General features: G+C 41.1%; 1 protein-coding gene across 1 annotated transcript; it reads left to right on the plus strand.

Moving 5' to 3' along the window:
• The first annotated feature begins 1,471 nt into the window (after positions 1-1,471).
• Positions 1,472-25,780, plus strand: LOC120543603 (protocadherin alpha-C2-like). Its single transcript, XM_039776744.1, has 5 exons — positions 1,472-1,504; positions 2,282-4,195; positions 6,990-7,048; positions 13,434-13,519; positions 21,315-25,780. The coding sequence occupies exons 1-5, from the start codon at positions 1,472-1,474 to the stop codon at positions 21,632-21,634; spliced, it is 2,412 nt and encodes an 803-aa protein (XP_039632678.1). The 3' UTR covers positions 21,635-25,780.
• Positions 25,781-26,149: the final 369 nt, after the last annotated feature.

A 26,149-nucleotide genomic window follows, 5' to 3' on the forward strand; every position in this document is an offset into this window, starting at 1 on the left:
TATAAGTGTTAACAGAAAACACTTCTAATTGTAGGCTGGGTCTTTTTATGACAAAGGCAAATAGCCCAATCCTGCATCATGTATGTTGATTAATACAGCCTTGTGTTTATTTATTTCCAATTAGGCTGTATTGAGCATGTGTATCAGCCTTTTTGTTTCCATGCCCATATATAACCCTATATCATGTTTCTCTTCGGGATATCTTGTATAGAGAGGAAATGGGACTTCTGCTTTGTGTGTGTGTGTGGGGGGGGGGGCACCGGGCATCTTAAATACGATTATGTGACCTGACAGTCTGAGGTCTACCACTGACGGTGATCCATGTGGAGAGAAGGTTGTGATTGTCAGTTCAATGCTTTCCGTCTGCTGCGCCTTGCCCAAATGCTCGCCATGCGGTAAGGCTGCGCCTCAGAACCGCTACCGGCAAATAAAGCATCCTTATGACTCCGGTACAGACAAAGGAGGACAAACATAAGCCAGTCCCCAGACATGTGTCCCTGTATGTGACCACGTTTTTGCTTATATTTTCCATTCTAGGGGAAGGGGTGGTATTAAATATTCTACAGAATAGCCTTCACCGTCTTTTTGATCAGCAGAGTCCAGACTAATTTAACACCGGTAAATTAAATGTTTTAGCTACATCTTCGGGTTGTATTTTCCATTGTCACTATAGATGTTTCAGCCATGTGTTGCATAGCAATGTTGATTTATGGAATGAATGAATGGTGTGTCGCTGAATAAATACAGTATCGATATGGCTGTTTTGTGTGGCCGCCATTCTTAATTCTGGACGGGGGCTTTAATGTGTTGGTCGTCTATTCGCTCCCAGACCCTACACCGACATCGCAATGGAGGGAGGAGAAGAGAGAAATGGGTGGGGAGGGAGGAGGGGAGTTGCGCCACAGTTGAGGGGAGAGCTAGAGTCTGAGAGCGCGCTAGGGTGGAATACTGTCCTTCCAAGGTCAAGCCGGCTACATTCAGTTACATTACTTCCGGTTACCGTTTTCAAAATAAGTCCCCCATAAATGAACATGCAGACTGTGCTGCTAAAATGTCAATAAAACACATACACGCACGTATTGTTCATGGCATTATAAACGAAATGCGGTATTTATACAGCAAAAGTATGTATTTGGTCATAATGCATAATGGCAAAACAGTTGCAGAAACCATGAGTTATGATGTGATGCAACACTTAAAAAGCTATGAAATCCCAGCTCTTTATTTCAGCACTTAACTAAAAACACTAGAGGGACCTCTCCAGTTTTGGGCTTCTTAGACTCTAGTAGAGCTAACTGAGAAAAAAGGGACACCTTTAATAATTTTACTTTGATAGGAACAGTCATCTTTTCCGGTTATATTGGGGCGGATTTCGACAGTCTTGACGAATCTCACAGCTCCAGCGGCAAGGAAACACACCCGTCAGCAGCGCGCATTGGAGACAAAAAAGCGCATCACGGACAAAGGAAATATGGGTGCGCTGGAGAGGATTCACCTCAGCCGGGTAGCACAATGGATGAGCCGCTTGTGTTTCATTCACCGGGAGACCAATTAGCCCACCTTAATGAGGTGCTGGGATGCAAGATACTGCAAGCTAAAAAGGCGGAAGGCTGCGTTTAATCCGTCTGCGGATCCTATGAGCTTGCAATGGCTGTGGCGGGGATATGCAACTGGATAGGGAATAATGTGCCTTTTTATTTTGTGATATTTTCCTTATTTTGTGGCCTTTCGTTTGGACAATTGCGATATTCTATTACGGAAGAACTAGAAAATGGGGCACTGGTCGGTGAACTGGCGCATGACTTGGGGGGGGGGGGGAAAGGGAAGGCAAAAAAAAAAAAAAAAAAAAAAAAAAAAGAAAAAAAAAAAAAAAAAAAAGGAAAAACAAAAAAGGAAAATAAATTAGAAGGAAGGGAGGGGAAGGGAAGGGGGGGGGGGGGGGTTTCAACCACACCCCCCTTTCTTCTGGGGTGGTTGTGTGAAAAAAAAAGAAGAGCGGGGGGGGGGGGGGGGGGGTTTTTGTGTGGGGGGGGAAAAAGGAGGGGGGCCCCAGCCCAAAAAAAAAAAAAAAAAAAAAAAAACAAAAAAAGCATTAACGGGGGGGGGGTAAAAAAAAAAAAAAAAAAAAAAACAGGGGAATATGGGGAATATTGTTTTTTTTTATAACAAAAAAAAACAACCCACACGGGGGGGGGGAAAAAAAAAAAAACCCCAAAAAAAAAAAAACACAGGGGGGGGGGGGGCAAGGAGGGGGTGGGGGGCACACCCGCCCCCCAACAAGATTTTTTTGTGGGGTGTGTGTGTTGGAGCGCCCGAGAAAACAGGCACGGCCAAAATCAATGTCCGGGTCCTGGACTCAAATGACAATGTCCCCACGTTCGACAGCTCTGTGTACAAGGTGAAACTGTTAGAGAATTCGCCCAAAGACACCCTGGTAATTAAACTGAATGCAACTGATCTGGATGAGGGCACAAATGGAGAGGTTTATTACTCTTTCAGCAGCTACACGCCTGAGAGAGTGAGGCAGATGTTCAGCATGAACACTAACACGGGAGAAATAAGAGTGAGGAGCAATGTTGACTATGAAGAGACCAACTCCTATGAGATGTACATCCAGGCGATGGACAAAGGCCCTGGGGCCGTCGCAGCACACTGCAAGGTAGTGGTAGAGGTGGTGGATGTCAATGACAACGTCCCTCAGATAGTTTTGTCATCTCTGTCTAGCCCCGTGAGGGAGGATGCCCGTGCAGACACAGTCGTGGCCCTCATTAGTGTTACTGATCGAGACTCTGGTGCTAACAAGCAGGTGAGCTTAGAGATCCCAGCTGGCCTTCCATTCAAAATCAAGTCATTCAGAAATTACTACACTCTGGTTACCTCAGCCTTCTTAGACCGCGAGACCACCGATGCCTACAATGTCACTTTGAGTGCCACAGATGGAGGACACCCTCCCCTTTCCTCCCAGAAGACCATACAGGTGGATGTGGCTGATGTTAATGACAACCCACCGCGATTTGAACAGACTTCATATACGGTCTACGTGGCGGAGAACAATGCCCCTGGGGCCTCTTTGTGTACTGTGAAAGCTCAAGACGCAGACATCAAGGAGAACGCACGCATCACCTACACAGTGCTCAATGACAACAACCATGGCATCCCTGTCACCTCGTATGTATCTGTGAAGGCCGATACAGGAGAGGCTTATGCCCTGCGAGCCTTTGACTATGAGTCACTGAGAGAGTTTCACTTCCAGGTCAAAGCCCAAGATGGGGGCATTCCTCCACTCAGTCGTGTCGCCACTGTCTACATCTACATAATGGATCAGAATGACCATGCACCACTGATAGTCAAACCTCCCGGCAATGGCACACGCTCCTTGGAAACGGTACAAAAGAACGCAGAGCCTGGTGCCATGGTGACCAAAGTGGTGGCATACGATGCAGACGCTGGTCCAAATGCCTGGCTGGTGTACGTGCTGGAGACGGCCACTGACCTGGACTTGTTCAAGGTGCACGAACACACCGGTGAGATCAGGACCACTCGCAGGATCCTGGAGGACAACTCCACCTCCTTTGCTCTAACCGTTGTCGTGAAGGACCACGGGCAGCCTGCGCTTTCCTCCACCGCCACCATCAACGTGGCTGTCATGGAGGTGCCACCCAAAGTGGCTCCTGACCCCAAGAGGATCATCCGACCTCATAGCGCACTGCTTTTCTCCAACGTGACCCTCTACTTGATCGTTGCTTTGAGTGCCACCACTTTTGTTTTCCTAGTCACTGTGGTGGTGCTGGCCATCGTCCGCTGCCATGCCTACTGCACCCAGCCTGGGTCCTGCTCCCCTTGCTGTGTGTCACAGAAGCCCCCTCCAGATGGTGGGAGCAGCAGTGTAAGTGCAGGTGGGGGAGGCGGTGGTGGAGGACCCGGAGCACAGCCTAATAACAACGTGGTGCTTCGGAGAGACCTTAAAGTGGAGCCTCACTACATCGAAGTGCGTGGGAATGGCTCCCTCACAAAGACTTACTGCTACAAGACCTGCCTGACAGCCACCTCTGGCAGTGACACTTTCATGTTCTACAACACAGGACGTCCAATCAGTGGCACCTGGGGCAGCGGTGCCGACCGCTTCTTCACGAGTGGAAGTGGATTTGTACGCAGACTGAGTATGCCTGATGCCTCGATGCAACTCTGCCCAGAGGTGCGTCATCAATTTTTTATGTTTACCTTTGTCCGCATAACTAGAAGGTCGTGAATGTTTAAATATTAGTGTCTTTAATGAAATTTTATTTAGCTCCAAACAATGTAGGACACTTTTAAGTACATACTCAACATGACTTTTTATTACGGTTATTGCAACAGCATGCATTGTCCCAATATTTGTCAGGATTGTATTGCAGCAGGGGGATGAAATTCCTATTTGTCAAGTTTGATCCCCTCCTGCAATGAATTCAATCCTTGCCAGCATCATTCTCTTTGTTCAGTTCCCACTTGCACTGTGCTGTCGCTTAGCTCAGCCCAGCCCAGCTCAGCACTCACACTGCATTAGTGTCAGGCCTGATGCTTTTTCACACTCCTGTGTTATTTCTGATGATTCAGAGATTTGTGTTTCAGTTTGACATTGTCATCACATCTACACTAAGAACAGGTCATGTAGTCTTCACTACTGGCTCATTCTCTGTGCAAGTGGGTTTGACTTGTGTGTGTGGGTGGCTATGTGTGTGTGAGTAAAACTGTTACACAGAAACAGTTGGGGTTAGTTGACTTGAAAAAAAGGGCTGGCAAGACTAGTTGCCTCTGTCTATGTAAAAGATATGCATTTACCTCCTGCAATATTAGTTTCATGGTCTTAAAAGCTGCATTACACTTCAATGATACAATTCTCTGAGCCACAACTATTCACAACTATTACATGAAATATTGCAAAAACACACCTAAAATACTAGTAATATAGAGGTAAAAATTCAAAAAGCCTGCATACCTGATTTCCTAGCCATATATGCACCATTTGTGTGGCCCTTAAATGTTGAAATGTTCATTCAGTTCATTCAGTTTTGACTCTTGCAGAGATTTCTGAGTAAGCAAATTCTACTCTAATGTTGAGAGACGTGTTAGCGAGATTTCATTTTCATTTATTTATTTGATTGGGACAGTGCATGTTAATGAACAAACATGGAATACATGCATGTAAACATGCCGGATTGTAGCCAAGGGCTAATTTCCATCCGTAGTCCCACGGGCTAAGATCACACAGGTCACAAAACATTGCATAATAAAATTTACATTTATATCTACAGTAAGTACATTGTTTATCAATAAATTAACAAAAGCCCTATATACAGTATTCACATAAGACTTAAAAATTAATTCAACTTAAAATATCCATTATACACATTACAAAATAATAAATAAAAAAAATTCAGAAAAAGATACAACACCAATGGTGCTTCAAATTTTGGAATATATAATTGCTAATGTCAGATTGTTGAGGCAAATGCTCTTATATGTTATCTCTGAATGCATTATCTTTATGATCAAGTGCCAGCTACTGGTACATTACAGTAGTTATAAGAAAGTCTCTTACCAAGACAAGTGTAGCAGTATAAATTAAATTAACCTTCAGCCTCTGTTCCCCAGCCCTGCAAATTAGATTTACTCAAAGAGGCTGGGTCTCGCAGTAGAAAATACTCCCCTCTGAATTGAACTGAGGAACATAATGTGCCATCTTTATCTGGGACACTTGCTACTGCCTGAGCAAGTTTGTGTCTTTTAACACATTTTTCATTTTCATTTTTGAAGTCCAAGGTTATAACCCACATAGTGTTGGCAGATTTTAGCATTAGTCTTAACACAGATGTTATTATGATGTTACACACTCATTTCAAAAAGTGCATGTGCACAGTAACTACTCATGAGTAAAGTAATGAGTAGGCATAATCAGGCATAATTTACGGCCATGAAAGATGACTTCTCACCCTATGAAATTCATATGGTTCTTTGAATATAAAAGCACATTAATCAGCAACATTTGGCTATCACCAAAGGAAAATGAATGGGAGTCCTGGCAGTCTTAACATGGTGACTCCAAAAGTCCAAAAACTAACTCGACACTATTAAAACTAATGTAGGGAGATTTTAAATACATGTAAATATTTAGCCAAGAAAGTCTTTGTCCAGGCAGTGTATTCTAATGTCACCAATATTTCCTAATTTTTTCTGTGTTCTAAGAAACATCTAAATATCATATTGTTTATCAATTTTTTTTAGCGCAAACATGTACTACCAATAAAATATGTTTATAGTTGCTCCAGTTTAATGCTAGCAAAGTTATGGAGATATACATTCATCTGAATCAAGTAAATCTCCAAAGCAAGAAAGATGGAAGAAAATGGAATTACTTAATACAAGACAGACCATTGGGGAAAAAGATAGTATTGATCATTTGTCCTACACATTTGCGATACCACTTGTATAGGATTGCCTTTCACACTGGGCTAACACAGACCAGAAGTATAGGATGTGGTTGCCCTGGCAATGATGGCTCTTGCTTATTGGTTTTTAAAGGCAATAATTTACCAGAGGCCTGCTGGGAGTTCCAAGCACTCAGACCAGGTTCATTAGGTGCAAACAGATACTCCTGTTTGTGTGTGTGTGTGTGTGTGGAGGGGGATATCAATATGTATGTATGTGTGTGTGTGTGTGTGTGTGTGTGTGTGTGTGTGTGTGTGTGTGTGTTTGCAATGGGGGACACAACTGCAGTGTTCCTATCACGTCCAGAGCTGGGATGTGTATCATGATTAATTGATGAGACCATGGCCCAGCCTGGCTCTGCACTGTATGAGATTAAACTAAACTCTCTCTTCCCTCCTGTGTCTCTCTTTCTCTCTCTTCTCTTTTTTGCCCTCTCTCTCTCTCTCTCTCTCTCTCTCTCTCTCTCTCTCTCTCTCTCTCTCTCTCTCTCTCTCTTTCTCTCCCTCTACCTCTTGCTCGGTCAGCCGAAAGCCCCGAATGCTGACTGGCGATATTCTGCATCTTTGAGGGCAGGGATGCAGAGGTAAGCACTTTTCATCTTTAACTCTTTTGAAACTTTTAATCATCTACAAAAACTTACACCTATTGATGCTACTCACTCTGGTCTACACACACAGTCTGGTATCACGACAGTGTCCCCTCATAGTGCTCTTTGCCACAGCTGCAATGTATGGTATCTCTAAATACAATATTTATTGACACATCAGATTTCGGCAGATTTTCATCACAAGACACTGCAATACAATACTGCAGATCAGTTATCTGCCATGAAATGACCGTTAGTTGCCCCTCATCATCAGTTTGAACCTCGACCCTGTCCTCTTCCTTTGGGAAAAGCCATCTGCAGCTCCCATCAGTGGATACATAGCACTCCTCCACTGCAGTGTAATACTATATAGGTCATCTACATTCTGAGTGTCGCTTCCCCCAGTCTTTAAGCAGGAAGCATGAAGGACAAATGAGCTGACTATGACCTTTCTCACATTATCAGATGCACACATGCATCAGTGTCTGCATGTACAACTGCCCCACACATGTGTGCCTTACAGTGCAGATTTTTAGATTTCTGTCCAGAGATGAAGGGAGAAGTTGTGAACACAGACAGCAGAGGACATTTTGGACTCTAGTTTAAATAGTTAGTTCCGTGGCATGCACTCAGTTTTTCTAATAATGGCTGCATACGCCTCAATGCTTGACCAAATCCCAATTAAAGACTGATCTAAAGATCATATTCTCATTAGGTACCTACTGCAAATCAGAGACTACTGAAATCAAGAGGATCTGACCAAAATTGTAATACAATATATTTTTTTGTATCTACATCTGTCACTTAATTTTTGTAATTATCAGGGGTCTCATTTATAAATGTGGCGTCTGCACAAAACAGGGCTGAAAATGTGCGTAAGCCACTTCCCACGCAAACGTGATTTATAAAAAAAAAAACTTGACGGGAGAATATGCGGTTCTCTGCGCAAACTCTGACCCATGCCTACGCACATGGCCCGACTGCATGGAATACAGGATAGCATCAAATACCCTAGCATTAGATAACGGCAGAACACAGTGTAGCCTGAATAACTAAATATCTAAATGTCAAAGTCTGGAAATACAGCCGTGAAGCTCTCGCACAATCGTTACACTTAATGTCCTTGTTATCGGTCCGAACTTTAATACTGTTCGTGAAAAAACCTGCATGAAGAAAAATGTGTTTGCCTATTAGACTTTCGTCTTCAAATTGTATCTCTGGGTGGGGGATACCACTACTCCACGCTGTGATTTTGGCAAGGTGTTAACAATCACAAGTTGGCACAGCTGACACAGCAGGACTACCCCAATGGAAGAATCAGGAGAGAGAGAGACTTCAGGGACCATGACAATGACTGGCTGATTTAAATTCCCTAAAGCTGAGCTCTTGGATCTATGTACTGAATTGGGTCCAATAGAGAGGGCAAAGCACTGGAACCATGCCATCCCGGTCCAAATACATGTCCTCGCCACTCTGGGGGCAACCGGCTGTTTCCAGAGGGAAATGGCAGACAGCTAAGTGTTTAACATAAATATTATATATATTCTTCAACTTTATCACTAAGGCTTGTTTGGATATAATATAGTTCTGTTAAATCTTATTATATAGGTGTGGTATATCAAAGCTGTCCAAGAGTACCGTAATGCCTGCTGTTTTGGACGGTATTATTAATATAGGTAGTCAGGTTTCCCTACACTGTGCGAGAACAGGCCGAAATTATAATTCAATTTGCAGCAATTCCCGAGCGTCTGAGAAGTTTTTTGCTTTTTCCCACCAGTCGTCATGATTCGGCATAACGAAAGAACAACTGACAACTGAGGGTCATTAACATACTTATCAGCATTCATGAGGTGCTTTGCATTAATAATAATAATAATAATAATAATAATAATGACTTTATTCAGGACACAAAAAGGAAGGTCCATAGTACAAGTTAAAAAACAATAATTACAACATAGCAATAAATATACAGTGCATACAAATAAATTAATAAAAAGTCAATAACTTTCACTTGAAATATACAAACAGGAGCGCCAATGTCTCCATAGTCTAGATGTATACCTGACAGAGCTAAAACCATTGTGGGCAAAAGCTTGTATAATTCTATTTTCAGAGACAGACATTCTACACATGTATCGAAAAATAAGATTCCTTATTAATGCCGAACAGGTAGGCACACCAACATTAACAAACATTTGACTAGCACTACACCATCTTGGTTGTTTTAAAAGCAGTCTCATGCCATCGTTATACGCTACATTCAGTCTCTGCATATTCTTTTTGCTATAAGACCGCCACGAGTATAAAGTGGTGTACAGAATGCTCTGAATAAGGCTACCTTGACCTTAGCAGAACACATGCCAAATGTACGTGCAAGCACATTAGCCTGAGCATATATCTTGCGGCACTGTCTATTGATATCCTTATCATCTGATAAATCATTTACAATATGATGGCCAAGATATTTAATCTCATCACACACTTTAAGGGCGGTACCAGATAAAAAGAAATCAGGGAATACTAATTTCCTGTCTTCTTTACTTCTAACAATCATGATATTGCTCTTACTTGCATTATATTTGATATCAATATCTGCATTGACTATTTATGGTTAAAAATGGGTATGTAAAAGGTGGGATAAGGCTGATTCACGTACACGCACACACTTGTGGGTCATCTGTGATTTATAAAGGGAACATTACTTACGGATGTGCGTACGCACGTTTTTATAAATCAGAATCTTTTTTTGCCGTACGCCATTTTTGGCTTTTGAGCGTACATACGTACTTTTTTTTTTTTAACAATATATTTATTGTTTTGCAGATAGAAAACATACAGTCACAGGGACAGTACCGTTATGAACATCCCCCCTCCCCCCACCCTCAACAGCATAAACATTCAAGAAAAAAAATAAAATAAAAAATGGAAATGAAAATAGATAAAACAAAATAAATAGTGGTCCTGTTTATTTTATTTTATGAGAGACATGCCAGCTTCCACAAGCGCCACCATTCAAATTGAATCATTAATTTCAGTCTGGCCACTTTCCAGGAACTGCATAAAAGTGTCCCATATCTCTGTGAACTTATTTAGTTTCCCTTTGGCAACATAAGTTAATTTCTCCAGTGCCAAGCCCGACGCCATTTCTCGTAACCACATTCCAGTTTCCAATTCTACTTGTATTGTATGAGTTTTAATGCTGTGTTTATAGTCTTTGTGCCTTTAGACAAGCATTTCCCCACTCATTTTCTGTAATATTTATTTCTAAGTCGTCTCTCCATGCACTGAGTCTACAGTGGGAATTGTCCTTCGAATTGGATTGTAACATACCATACAATACTGACAGCTGACCTTGAGCATCCTTATTTCTTACAATAAACTTCTCTAAAGCTGACATGGGAGGTCTATCCAGGGAGTGAGCCTGTGATCTTATGAAACTCCTTAACTGCAAGTATTTAAAGAAATGATTTCTAGGTAAGTCATATTTACAAACCAATTGATCAAAAGTCATTAGATTCCCATCTATGTTTAGGTCAATTATCTTACATAAACCTCTGTTAGCCCATTGCTTAAATCCACCATCCGCTCTACCAGGTACAAAGTTACCATTACCCCATATTGGGGCAAACTGAGAGAGTTTGGGTGCATCCCCCATATAGGCATGGGCCTCATGCCAAACAGAGAGGGTATTCTTTACAAATGGGTTTTTTGTCTGCTTCTTAAGTTTTTTAAAATGAGTACAAATATGACTGAAGAGGTAGACCTGATGTTGTAGTATGTTCAATAGTTAGCCATGCTGGAGGATCAGAAGCAGAGAAATAAAACAGTGCTGTACGTAGCTGTGCTGCCCAGTAATACCATTGCAAATTAGGGACTTGAAGTCCACCGCCATCATAGGGAAGATACAATAGGGAGAGCCGTAGTCTTGGACATCTGTTACTCCATATACAATTTGAGAACAGGTTTCTGAGTTTACGAAAGAAGGATTGTGAAAGTGGGAGAGGAATAGATTGAAATAAATGGAGGAATTTGGGCAGAATTGACATTTTAAGAATATTAATGCGTACATACGTACTTTTAGTAAGGATCCTACACATAAATGAGACCACAAAAGTTGTATTAAAATATGTAATGAAGTGTTTTGCTAATTTAAGGAGAGCTGGAATGTCAGGGACTAATGAGTTTTACTTCCACATGTGTATAATTTGTAATGCATTTTCATAATTTCATGCCAACAATGCTTACTGCTCAGTTGTGCAGTCTTCTGCTCTGTCTAAGTTTGATTTAATTGGATATTAGTGTTAATTTCTATGGCGTGGAAGGTATCATAATGTGCATCATGTCATCAAGTCACTGCAACATGACATGGATTAACATAAATCATCATTGCAATTTGCCGCCGCCGTCTCTGAAATGGCAGTGCCTGTAACACGCATAGACACAGAGAGGCTCATATTAACACTTAACCCCAACACACGCATGCTGTAATGTATCACACTACACACAGCGTGTAGCACCAACATTACTGACCCACATTCTTACTGTAGTCAGTCAGTGAAGAAAACACCAGTGTCTGTGTCATATTCTCACACATTACACCAGCACCTTTGCTTATGGCAAAGATTGAAACCAACACTGCTCAGAATGTACATGGCCATTTTATATTCATAACAAATCCCTATATAACACAAACTGTAAGTGTGTTGTTGTTTGAGATAGACGCTGGATGTGCTGCATTGCAGAGGCCCCAGTCAGGGTAAGTCCTCTTATACAGTGAGCTCTATAGTCATTATGAATGTATGGGGGGAATTATCTCAGCCTAGGTTTGAAGCTCCATGCACGCACTTGCCTTTCTATGTTTATTACAGCGTTAGTTCCTAAATGTAAAGATACATTTTTAGGGATTCTGTGTCGTCATATTTATTTTTATGTTCTTCAGCCCCATTGGTACTTATTAAGGCATTGTTAAGGTGTGCAGCAGAATTGTTGGAATATCATTGAACAACCTCCATGACGTGTATAAGGACCGATCGTGAAAGAAAGAATTTTTGTTGCTACCAGCAGATACAATCTTCTGCGATGCAGAACGAATAGGTTCGAACGGTCTTTTATTCCTGCTGGCATCAGCATTGTGAATGACTTTCTTAAAATGTAACTCTTGTAACGATTTTTTTTGTGTGTGCTTGTTATCTATGTAGCCTATGGCTGGCTGTAAACCAAATTGCCCTCCAGGGATAATAAAGATTAGGGCTGGGTATCAATCAAAAATGTCCGATACCGGTACCGAGACCAATACCGTGACTTTGATACCGGTTCCTAAATAAGGTTTTTATTTGTTGGAAAATAAAGATTAAGGAGTGAGACAATACTCTAACAACAGCAAGTCCTATGTTACTAAGGAGCTACAAAATTACTGAAATACAATGAAGATACTAAACTTACTGTAGCGAAACTTTAAAAAATGGCTTCTTCTCCATAGTCACCAGCAGTGCCATATACTTAGTAGGTGATTTGAATAGGGATGAGGGGGAATGACATCTCAATTGTTAGCCAAATGACCGAAATGCCCTTGTTAACCTGCCATCCACCCTGTCCATCCCCCAGTAGCAGAGAGAGTGTAGGGACAGAGGGGTTGTTTAGCTAAATATGTTATTCTAGTCTGCCTGACTCATTGATCCTTTATCTGACTGAGGTTTGTGCAACTCAGAATCTATGGCCCTGACCATGGCTCTGAAATATCAGTAACCTAACTGTATTGATAAATCCATGGCGCTGTCCGTGGTGCTGAGGTAGCAGACGGATTTGTAAATGTGACTTTTTCTCTCAGTCCTGCCCTTTGTCCAAATTCGTCTTGGATCTATAATATTCTCTAAACTATACCTTATGCAGTGGGTTACTTAAAAGAACTGGTCTTCTCATCAATAGGGTGCTATCATTGGGCAATCCCCCGTGTTAAAAATTAACAAATCGCCTACTGCACATACTATATGTTAACTTTATGGTGATGTCAATACATCTCCACTGAGGCTGGAAGCTGTTAACATGGCAGTCAGGACGGTAACACCCTGTGGTAAGGATGCAGTGAAAAGGCAAATAAGGGTAGCATCAATATGCTGAAAGATTATTATGGAATTTTTGCCCAATGACGCCAAAAAAACAAAAACGTCTACCCCAACTTTAAGTAAGCCATGAAATGAGGTGCCAGATTACACACGATACCAGATTCATCAGACGAACGCCACCACCTATCTGGTAATGATCAGAACCTTAGGTTTCAAGCAGCAATATTTTAAGAACTGCATGAATATTTCTATTATTTTACTGGATCTATATTTGATTAAATATTTCTCATTGAGTTTGCTGAATGTATTCTGCCTTTCAGTTCGGTCCACATGGAGGAGTCCTCTGTGATGCATGGAGCCCAGGGGATGCTGGTCCAGAACTGGCCCACTGTGTCCAGCGCTGCAGGTGAGTACAGGTCTGGCAGTCAGGTCAGAGTGACAAACCAGCAGAAGAGTGTCAGCTTCTTTGAGGCAATGGTGACAGAAAACTGATATTCAAAACTGATTTTGCCTGTTTTATATCGACATTTGAACAAAAGAAAACTGAGCAAGATTTCATTAATCTTGCTTTAAAATCTATTTATCAAAAGTAGAGACTGTTTAATGTTGGTTTGTAATGAAATTTCTTTATGCAATGTGTACATCTCCAAGCTATTTGTTGAAAGGAAGCAGGTGCCTGGGATTTGAACCCCTGGTACCTTAGTTGCGTGTGCCAAAAAGATAATGAGTGGGAAGCCAGCAACACTAGTGTCCTTATCCTTGTCGCTGCACTTGTGACTCGGGTTACTCCCTCCCAACTAAGCTAACTGCTGGCAGGTGAAGAATCAACACTGGCATTCACAAATACAGTAGGCTGTGAAAGGTATTCGTATATACCGGATAAAAAACAAATAATTGCATTATTAGGCATAACCTACCACAGCCCATGGCATAGTTAAAACTTATATATTAAAGTGTTGTGGATTTTCTTTGGCTGATTGTCGAATCAAAGAATCTTCAGGGAGACCGGATTAATAAGCAATAATAAGATCCTTTATTCAATCAAAAGACCCTGAGTACAGTATTTTCTGCATTTATTCATTTTACACAGGCGCACACTTCTCATTGGACATCCCAGCATCTAACATCCCGATATAGGTCACTCAAACTCTATGCTCTTGTTTTATAACTTGCTTTACATTTTAAACAATTTGTCTGATTAACTAAGGAATAGTTAACAGAGTTAACTGGAATGGTTAACTGGTTCAACTTTTTGGGAAATACGCTTGTTCGTTTTCTTGCTGAGGGCTAGATGAGAGAATGATTCAACTCTCATGCCTGTATGCTAGAGATTATGCTAGAGACAGTAAGCTTAGCTTAGCATATAGACTGGAAGTAGGGGAAAACAGCTAGCCTCAGCACGTTATATCTCATTTGTTTAATCTATACCAAATCCAAAGTGTAAAAATAGGAAGTTGCAGTCTAAAGGTTACAATGTACGGATTAAAGAAACAAAATATAGTGTTATTTAGTGAGCTGTAGAGGTGCTAGTAGGTACTAGCCAATGTTTGTTTGTTTTTACCATTGAACAGAGCCATGCTAGCTTATTCCCCCTACGTTTTGCTAAGCTAACCGTCTCATGGCTCTATACTGTTTTTATCGTGCAGACATAAAAGTGGTATCATTCATCTCAATATCATTGCAACAAAGTGAATAAGCGCATTTGCCAAAATGCTGAACTATTCCTTTAATTGCCGATATCTAGGGCAATATTTACAGATGTGAGTCCCATAGGGCAAGCCACATGAGTGGCTTAACAATCACTCATTTTAGTTTAATTCAAGTATCACTTCTCCTCCACAACTAAATGCCCATTACAATTACACATTCAAATTTGTCCAATGGATTAAATTATATTTAATACATTGAATTCATTTTTGTTTTTACTTTGGTTCAGACAACATGGTAAAACAGGGGATTTGACAGATTTGTGCTTTGAATATCTACAATTATCTTAAATTCCAGTGTGATGTGCATACAGAGCTTAGCCGAGGTGCCAAAAGCCTTGGGCCCTTATGCAGAGCCACAGATAAGCAACTGCATCCTTCCATAAAAGCAGCTGGCTGAATGGAGATCCACAGACTGAAAAAGGCAAATGTTTTTTAATAAGAAATGAGTTGTCCTGAGTGGGAGTCGACATTAAGAATTTTAGCAACACAACATCATTGTAAGTAGAACTGGCCTCGAAAATGACCTGTGCTTCACAGAAACACTGGCTCAGGGCTGATGTCTAACAGCTTTTGTCAGTTGACTTGAAAACTTTTGAAACTTTGACTTTCGAAGCAGCATATGGAACATTGTGAGCTGTTCCCTCCTCCCTCCAGCCAAGCTTCCATGCATTGATTTTCTGTCTAGCTGCAGGAATTAGAACATAGGTAGAGGTCTTGAGGGTGAGGAGTCGCATCACAGTCAATCAATCGGCGAGTCAGTGACAGTATGTCTTGCTGTCTGTCAGCTTTTCCCTCGGTGGAAAAGAGAGCTGGGAAATTGTTCGAGATCCAAGCTGTACCAGTTCCCAGTATCTCTGTGCCAGTTTGCTGCAGAGAAATGTGTATTTTAGAGCAGATGGAAAGCAGCCTCTTCGGTCATGTAAAGATTCAAATATTGTCTTTAAGCAGAGTGCACAGTGTACTGCAGACCTATCAGGGGTGCATTGTTGCATTAGGAAATAATTTGTTGGGAGTGGCTCAGTGCTAAGGCATAGACATGTACTGGATTGCAGGCTGATCCTCTTTACTATGCATCAAGAGGTGGAGTCATGTTTGTGACACATTTCCATGTCTGCAGTGAATTGTTATCATGATGAAGTTGTCTGATATGCTGTGATGCATCTAAATGCGGCACCCTTGAAACTGTGTTTATGTAAGTGACCCATGGCGCAGATGAGGAGACATGTGTCTAATGCCAGAGGGGGAGTGAAGCTATTATCAGTAATAAGAGAGTACCATGAAAAAAAGAGAGATCCGGTAACATTAAAAGCAATTTTGGAGAGGAAGAGCAAAGGAGACGTACAGGGGGATGGAGGGGGATAGGCTGGGGGTGGGGGGGAGCGAGGTGTGGGGGGATGGAAAAAGAGAAAGGTTAAGAGGATTGGCAGGTTCCTGCAGTAGAGTTGTTGCTAGGGAACGCCATGTGACCTGTTGCCTGGCAACACTGTCTAACTGAGAGATTGCTGCAGCAGCCGCACCCTCCATCAGCAGGGAGTGGGCGAAGGCAGTTTCCATGGCAACCGGTCATATCTCTGAATGGAAGATTTAGAGACAGAAAAAAAAAGGAGTAGGGACTCGGCAAGGGCAGGTATTAAAAAGAAAAGAAAGGGCATACAGTAATTTCAAATGAAATAATGTAGGAAAGAATGGTTTACTGTAGGTAGATGTGTCTCATGCAGAATACGTTTGATGTGCCGCATATATTTATACAAGCACTACACGACAGATTTCAGATCAGATTTGTGCATGTGCTACAAAGCACCGGAGGGATTCATTTTAGATGGAACCGTAGCTTGGACTAGACAGGAAATAGCATAGCCTATTTTAAATGTAGGATGTCAGGTTACACAAAAGGAGGCTTCAAACACCCACATATCTAAATCAGGTGGCATGGCAACCTCCTCACAAGGAACTGCCCTGACCTGCTTACCAGCAGTTACACAATAATCTGTTTTAGATGCGTGTTAGCTGTGAAATATAGGCTAATATGAAGACATGGCAGAGTTAGAAATAATCCTCCATGTTAGAGAAACAGTGGCACAGGGGAAGCAAAGCTCTTCATAGTTGTACCGACATATATCTCAGATTAATACCTGGGCCAGGATTCTAATTAACAGTGTCAAGGTTTTAGATTTGTCACAGCCAGTGCAGAGAGCACTGGGAAGTCCCAAGACGCAGGGACAATATTCACTTGATTAGACGCTGCACAGCCACTTGACATTTTAGCTCATTTGGTCATGCATAGGGACATGAACTGCTCTGGTCCCATCATGTGTACATAAGCCAAACACTGTACTGATCGTGTACAATTTTGGCACTGCAGGAACAACATAATTATAGTGCAGTATGCATCTTTACTACCAGTCCAGTTATCAGCACAGGTTTAATTATATCTTAGGTCTTTTTTTTAATACAATAATCACTATTATTTAAGATAATGTGGCCACACACTTTGATAAAATGAAGATATCTAAAAAATGACTGGACACATTTCTTTAAAATTCTTGTGAATTTGCTGCAGAGGATAAAGCCTAATGTTTCAGTGAACCCCTGACCTTTAATCTGGCACCTCCATCAGACTTTGTCGATTGGAATTTGACTGAGCACGTCCAAACTTCCCAGAGGATGAACCCTTTCCATTTTGTGCACTCATTGACCTTTCTTCTCCATAATGTAAGCTTTGCACACAAAATATTTTAAGATCTAATAGACATACTGTAGTGTCATGGAATTTGCTGAACACAGTCATGCTCCCAAAGGCAAACACCTTTTGTATTTTAAAGGAAAAATCCAGTATATTTTAACCTGGCAAATTGTTCAAATATATTTTATAAAAAGCCAGCAAGTTGCCCCAGATGTTGATCCCTGTGCAGTTAGCCAGCATGGCTATCCCAGAGTGCTAATTCCTGTTTTTACATTTGGTTGGGCTCAGAGACAATCGTCTGAGATTATTAATGTAAAAATCGATGTTTATTTGGAAAGCTGTAGGAGGCTCTCGCAGCATTTCCCGATCTATGTTTTGTTGTCCTTGTTAGCCTGAATCTCTATAGAGGTGCCAATATTCAATCCCTGCCATAGATTAGGTTTAATGCCATGCTTTCAAATCACAGGGTTACATACAGAAAGAAAGACAGACCCTTGTTTTTTTAAATAATCTATCAATACAATACTGTCTAAATAAAGTATTCCCAAACTCTACATGACAGAGCATTACCTCACCTTCCTTTTAATAGCAGCATCAGGTAATGGGAAATGGAGGTGCATTGTGTACAGCAATGATATGCACTGCATTACTGGCTAAATAAACTCATCCACATTCTGCCTCACAGTATTTTGCACATCTCCTTTACCTCACCGGCTGTATTTTCAGTTCATTTTAAGCATGCTTGTCCTCCTCCTCCACATGAGAAGCAATCTTCCTTACCTAACCATTGACAGCCATTGAATGGGACTTATTTAAAATACCAGATCCTCTTCCTGGGTTTAATACCCAGATTAAATAGAAATAGAAAAACCATACCATCAAATGTCATAATCCTCAGAAACAGACTAGCATTACAGTATTACAGCACTAACTCCACTAATGGTAAGCTAACATGATAACATCTGACACTGACTAATCATTAAACAAGCTAAATGGCATGGGTCAATTAGCAGCATTTGGCTTGTTTGTATTTAAAACACATTTAACATGAGACAAAATGATAATAAAACACTAAACTAAAACAAAGCTCAACTAAATCTGGATTGTCAGCAGTCAAGGCCTGTTTCATTTTTTATCCTGCTCCTTCACATGGTAATTATTTAATGTCATTTAAAAATGAATACTTCTACGTCACAATGGTACACTGCTGCTTTGTTTCTAAAAGCCACAACATCCGTCCTCTCCTGCTATATTTTAAACATCAATGACTGACCAAGTTATTATATGATCAATTTTCAGTGACTCATGGTTCAATAATATATAATGGCACTCTGTGAAAGGCTGTGTATGGTCTTTGCAGGAGCTTTACAGAGCTAAATATTGAGCAGTGTGGTACTGTCCATTACATCTGCTCTTATTATAGTCTACACATTTAATGTATTCTCATGCTCGATGAGCTCATTTGTAAGGACTCAGTGGTACACTGTGTTTTTTAAATGTTTTACTTCCCAATGGGATATAGGTTTAAAACCATTTCAGTGCTCCAGCAATGTCATAAATAGCCTACAAAGAACAATCAAACAGAATCTTTTTGCAAGGGCCTGTGGTTGATCTAAATAAAATTCAGACTGAAAGTAGGTCAGTGCAGAGGGAACTGGTGTGGGCCTGAGAGCACCGTGTCTGCCCACCCCCATCTCTCTCTCTCTCTCTCTCTCTCTTACATCCTCTTTCCTTTTCATTATGGCGTCTTTAACCTTTTGACCCTAATAGCTATGTCTTATTTTCACTTTACATACTAATTTTTCTATATATAGACATTTTTGTCAGTATCGTTTTTTCCGTCTTGCTCTATGGGTTCATTTCTTTCTATCTGTCACACCCATGCTTGAGCACAAAAAGATTGAATCCCTGTCGCTTGACTCCTATGAGAGTAGAATTAAACTGCTGCCATCATCCAAATACAAATACAAATCACACTGCCAAGTTAAACATCCATGTTCTTTAAAGGTTAGCCCCCTCCAGTGTTCCCTCCTATTGTCTCAGCTGAATTGCTGTCCTGAAAATATCCACTCCCTGTAGCTATCGCTCCATTGTCAGGCTATTTCTCTGCACGCTTTTGCTTGATTTCGATTATTCCTCACGTCAGATTTTATGAACATCTCAAAGACCAAATGATAAAGTCTCAGTAAGGACCAATGCATGACAAGCAGGACGAGTAAGCTAATTGCAAAGAGGGATTTAACTCTGAAGTCCAGAATGGACTGCCCTGCTTCTACAACTTGCCAGCAATCAAAATATAATATGTGTAAAGAGCTACAGTGGAATTGACACTTAGGGCCCTATCTTGGACCCAGCGCAATTGCCTTTGTACACTGACGCATGTATCATTCCTATGTTGTACCCGACGGACTTCGCACGTCGGTAAATTAGGGAATGTATTTGCGCTCCCGTGTATGTATTTGCGCAAACGTTCCCTGGTGCTATTTTGCAGTTTCAGAAAACAATTCTGCCACAGACCAGGAAAAACCTGGTCTAAAGTCAGTGGCGCGTTATTCAGATGCTATTTTAGGGGTGCATGCTTGGCCATAATGTAGTGTGTGCAGAACGCGCATACACTTTGCTTCTATCATATACACGGACGCAGCAGTTCCCATTTTTGCAAACCATACATAATTACAAAGAAAAATATTACTGAAAATGCACTTCAGGTGTTTGGATAGGTCAGGAGGCACTTTACAGTACAGTCCTCAAAAAGTCGCAGCATTCTTTGTGGCTTGTTGTGTTTTACACAACATTTCCATGAATCATGGATGTGTTGATGACATAAATGAGGAAATATTAGAGGACTTAAGGAGACGTGATGTTGAACTACGGTGGGATTGGACACTCCGGCGGGATCTGGTCCAGGAGTGGCAATGCGCGATGCGCTCCTAGTGGAGCGGGTGGACGGAGATGGAGTGGGGGGGAGGAGGAAGGGGCACAACAGGTGCAGGTGGTGCGTTTAGAGGCCCATGCTCCATGGCTGCAGCAGTCCTCTCCATACTGTGGAGATGCGCCCGAGAGGCTGCAGCAACATCGCCACCCGGTCAAGACGGGCATTTATTACTTTGACGCATGCCAGACAGCGCCCGCTGGCGTGTGCCAGGCAAATCCGCCGTCATAATAGCAATCCGCCATGGAACAAGCGTGCCTGCTCTTAAAGGGATTGTGAGATGACGCTCTGATTGGTTTATTGCACGTTACGCCCAAACCACACCTAGCTACTTCAGACCAACCCATTTTAGATTTGCGTCGGGCACAAGACTCATTTATCCCGCCGGTATAATAGCAACAGCGCCCGAGATCCGCCCACAAAGCTACTTACGTTTCACGTTTGATACTTGGGTTTCAGATCGTTAAAATAGGGACCTTAAAGTTCAACATTTTGAGAAATATACTTATTTCCTTTCTTGCTGAAAGTTTGACGAGAAGATTGATACCACTTTCATATCTGTTTGGTAAATATGTATCGGGAGCCTGCAGCCGGTTAGCTTAGCTTAGCACAAAGACTGGAAACAGGGTGGAATAGCTAGCCGAGCTCTGTACAAGGTAACAAAATCTGCCGACCAGCATCTAAAACAAAAAAAATAACACGCTATATCTCATTTGTTTATTTGTACAAAGATTGATTTCCTCATCAAACTCTCAGCAAGAAAGCAATAAGTCTACCTTCCAAGATGATAATGCAGCAGTGTGGCTACATTGGTGATCGAATAAAGGTAACGAGTAGTCAGATTTGACATGATTTCTTTTTCGTCACACCTGTGTAGATGGAGATGGTGGTGAACTCTCACCCCCAGTGGGCGCTGGAGTCGACAGCAACAGCTGGCACTTCAGATATGGCGCCGCTGGACAGGGCTATTGCCCTCCTCAGCCCCTGAAGCCCGGAGAGATTCCTCCGGAAGCCTTCATCATCCCTGGATCCCCAGCCATCATTTCTATTCGCCATGACGCCGGCCCTGTGGATGACAAAGGTGACTTCATAAGCTTTGGCAAGAAGGAGGAGGCCAAGAAGAAGAAAAAGAAGAAGGACAAGAAGGACAAGAAGGACAAGAAGGATAAAGGAAAGGATGACGGGGGGGATGATTAGAGGAGAAGGGCTGACTTGAAAACAGAGCTACCAACAAAGTAACATCCTAATTACAGAGCCAGAAAAAAAACAAAAAAAAACAAATGCATATTGTAGAACCGAGGGAGCCTCCTTGCACCATATTTGCATAGACATTGTACAGTGGCCAAACCCTCATTAGACAAGGCCTGGCTCCCCACCCCATGTGAACTTGCTAAACAAATGTTCCTCTCTTTCTTGGCTAATTTGGCCCATAACTTTGGCCTATAAAAAGGCTAAGGTTTATGGTAAACAAATGTTCTTAGTAGACAGACTTCTAAAGGTTGGACCAAATTCAAACAGAATGGATTTTATTGGATTAGATTAGCTTTTCTGTGATTTGCTGCCCCACACCAGTTTGTATAATAAAAACAAAAACACCTGAAAAGGTGTACTATTTGTATCTGACCATTGTCAGCTGAGGTTGCCTGTGTTGGCATCCCTGCCTTTATGCAGCCCGCTTCCTACTTTGCTCACCTAGTCGGAGGTGAAGTGAAAGCCAAACTAAAAAAGGAAACAAATCAGAGGTGTTTGTCTTCAGTATTACGGAGGCCTTGTAGAAAATCAGAAAAATGTGGTCTTTTGTAAAAAACTAAAAACTGAAAAAGTAACAACATACAGTATATGTACCATGAGATTAGCGCCGTTAAGTGAATGAGGTGGCTGAGACAAGCAGGACCACACTCGAATAAAGAGCTCTGTTTCAGTGTAGCATAGCACATTGCTGAGGCTGAGGACCTGGACGGGGTTGCACCAACTATGCGCAAGTTTGTTCCCAGGTTAGGGTATAAAGTAGTGGCTTCATAACTGCTGTTAATTTGCAATTAGCAAGTTAATAAATGCAATTGTGCCATTTGGACGTGGTACACCGGGGGGAATTATACGACTGTAACTACATATAACATTAAGATTTCAGATGAGTAGCCAATCAGTAATAGTATTACCTTGCTGATGGGTACAAACCACATGGATTTGTAGTTGACCAGATTGGCATACAAATTATGATTGGTAAAAAGAATCCATATTTGACTCTTAAAGGACAATACTAGTTTTGCATGTCAGTCCATTCTCTTTAAATCTTGTATCCTTGACGTCACTGCTAATATTTTTTTTCAAAGCAGACAATTGTGTTTAGGGAATATTTAATGGTATTTATCTACCTTTCAGGCAGCCATAGGTTTTCATTTATTACCACAAAAATAAATAAGCTGAGACTCAAAACTTTTCACATTACGAAATCCATCAAAGTGAACACAGCATCTGATTTTATTGTTATCAGATCACATGGTAATGTAGCTCAGGTGCAGATTCATTTGAAAACTGCACTGCATTATCACAATAACGTAACATTGGCAAAATTGACCATGGATTCCTTATGTCAACCAAGTCTCAGTTGATTTTAATTATATAAAGTTGAATGAAAACCAGATTCTGCCTGGAAAGGGGACACAAAACAGTCGTCAGCAATATGTAATTTGGAGAAAATGGGCAGAAACATCCAAATTCGCTGCTATAGTCCTTACGTTGCAAAATAGCATAAAATTGCTAAAGAAGAAAAAAAAAAAGTGTGCAAAAAAAGGAAAAAAAGAAAAAAAAATCCTGCTTTACTGTTAGTGAGTGCAATTGTGTGATTTTCGTATCATTTGCACCTGCTTTATTGCTTGCTTAAATATTTAGTTGTTACTTGAGGTTACGTTGTAACAGATTTGTGTGGTGCTACCGCTTGTGTTTTAGCAATGCGTGAATTAGTGGCTACTTTGGATATAGGTAGGGAACCTACGCGCAGCTGATGCAACACACCCCTGACCTAGCCTCTTCTCTTAGAATACGGCACACAGGTCAATGGGGTCTTAATCCCACTGTGTATCAGGACACTCAGTCCGACACACACACATTTATTATACACAAACACTAACTATCTCTGCCGCTTACTCACACATACACACTTGCTCTCTACACACAGACTTACAGTACATACGAACACACAAAACTATACTAAAAGAATACACACCCCTTTCTGGAAGCAGAAGGCCAAAGCCATCCTTATTTTGGGAGTATTTTAGTATATTATATGGCTGGGAAGCAGGAACGTTGCTTGTTGCTTCATTTCTGTTCAAGCCTGATCCCTCTACTTCTGTCTCTGAATGTTAAGTAGTTGTTCTTCAAGCCCTGCACCACTGTTTCGACTGCTTCAGTGCTTGTAGGATTTGCTTGCCCGCTGCCTGTTTCCTCCCTCTACTCCTGTTTCTTCAAATCAACATAGTGGGACGACATCTTTCAAGTCACTCTCCTTCAATGAACTGTGCTGTCGTAACACAGTGACATTTGTGCATTTGCGTATTTACACACAGACTACACACAGACACTTGAGCATATACCACACACACAGACACTTGCACATATACCACACACACACACACACACACACACACACACACACACACACACACACACACACACACACACACACACACACACACACACACACACACACACACACACACACACACACACACACACACACACACACACACACACCTTTTGTTAGGTTCAACTGAGCTTAGGCGCTTCAGCCAGAGTGTCTCTTCTGATTGCTCACTGTTGACAGCGCTGTCATCTCTTACATATTGCTCTGTAAGGACCTCTGACAAATTAGCAAAATCTGAGATTATGCTGGATATAGTGAGACAAGATGGAGAGGCAAAAAAGGAATCATTGTGGTGTATTGTGTAGCTCTAATGTAGAACAAAAAAATCTACAGCACATTTAATAGGGCAGGCCACTCATTTTTTGTTGCACAAGCAGAGGTATTGCAGTTATACCGGTGTCAACTTGAGTCGAATAAAACTGCTTACAAAATAAGTGCAGCGCAGTTCGGCAGCAGTGGAAAGAGGTTGCTTTGGGGTTGACTCGGAAGGGGGGGAAATAAATTAGGGATTAATGGAGGGTAAAGCACAGTGTTGACATTGTTTATGGTGCACCTGTAGGAGGTGTCAAAACCAAAGTCAAAACCTTTAAATTATGCATTTGTGTCTCAATTGCTGCAGCTAAGCAAACAAAAAGAAATAATGGGACGTGCTTGTACAAGAGAAACTTAGAAGTCGCAGTGGCCCAAGTGCGAACTGTGTGGAATGACCAGCTTTATTTGGCCCGGACATTGTGAAACCCAGGTGTAGCATTGTAGAGAAAGAGTATTAGTGAGCAGTAGATATTGGAACAGCATTAACATGATGAAAAGTGTCATTAAATCTCACCTCAGCATTCCTTTTCTTTAGAACATTGTCTTACCAGTCACAGTAGGGGTATATACAGTAGGTGCATCTATCAGAATCAGTCCCTCCCATGCACATGTGTCTTTCCCCCTGCCCCTTCCTTCAGGTGTACTTCTGTGCTGTCAGATCACCAAGTGGCTGTTTGCATGTTATAAGCAAAGGAAACAGATACTATATAGATACTATATATACATTGATATGTTTTTTTCCACTGGGAAATGCGTATTGGAATACATATACCTCTGATACACATTCTCAAAGACAATATACACACACATTGAAAGTCACACACCTACTACATTCAAACATACATACATACATATACGCTATTGCGAACAGTAATTTGTGGGGAAAACCTAAAAGAGTCACATTTTTTATCCTGTTGAAAATGAATTTAATCTTCTAGATATACATAATGCTATTGTGTTATGCTATGAAATGCTTTTCTTTTTCGTTTTTACCTTTATGATTTTCATAGATAAGAAAATCAATCCTTAAAAGTTGTGTTAAGCTTTGAAATGATGATCAAAAACACTATTGTGAAATGGAATCATTTACTCACCCTCCATATCTATCCTTTGAAAAAAGAGAAGAAAAAAAAATCAAAAAACTATAAAATGGTATAAAAAAATAAAGTTGATGTATTCTCTGCTTGTGTATAGTGAATGTTCCTCAGTCGCTGGGTGTGGCAGTGAGTGGCACACTTCAGTTGACTGACAGTGCAGATCTGTTAATAACTTTTTTGTACACCTGCTTATCATTGTAAAAGGTGATAATAGTGATTCTTATGATTTCATCAATCTGGTAATGTGTTTTGTTAATAAGTCACAAATAAAGTTTTTCTTAAATATCTTAATATCTAAGCTGTGTTTTGACTTGATTCCAACTTACAGTGGTTTTAATAATTCTTTCATATTTCCTTCTCTACTTCATTTTATATCCAGGGGATGTTTAGTCTTCATATTTTATTGGTTCATTAATTGGCCAATATTTAAAACAATAAACTGCAATAAATCAAAGGCAGAGCTTGGATAACAGCCTGTCACGGCATTGAACTGGACTGTTAATGAAACATAGATGGATGACAGAATGTAGCATTTATTCTCACCACAAGAAGGCCAAAGCCATCCTTATTTTGGGAGTATATTATATGGCTGGGAAGCAGGAATGTTGCTTGTTGCTTCATTTCTGTTCAAGCCTGATCCCTCTACTTCGGTCTTTGAAT

This window comes from Perca fluviatilis, chromosome 16, assembly GCF_010015445.1.
Source record: "Perca fluviatilis chromosome 16, GENO_Pfluv_1.0, whole genome shotgun sequence".
Lineage (NCBI taxonomy): Eukaryota > Metazoa > Chordata > Actinopteri > Perciformes > Percidae > Perca > Perca fluviatilis.

Coding starts and splice junctions, on each gene's coding strand:
- LOC120543603 (XM_039776744.1), top strand. CDS start 1,472: ATGGGTGCGCTGGAGAGGATTCACCTCAGCCGG. Junction 1,505..2,281: donor AGAGGATTCACCTCAGCCGG/GTAGCACAATGG, acceptor CCCCCCAACAAG/ATTTTTTTGTGGGGTGTGTG. Junction 4,196..6,989: donor CGATGCAACTCTGCCCAGAG/GTGCGTCATCAA, acceptor TTGCTCGGTCAG/CCGAAAGCCCCGAATGCTGA.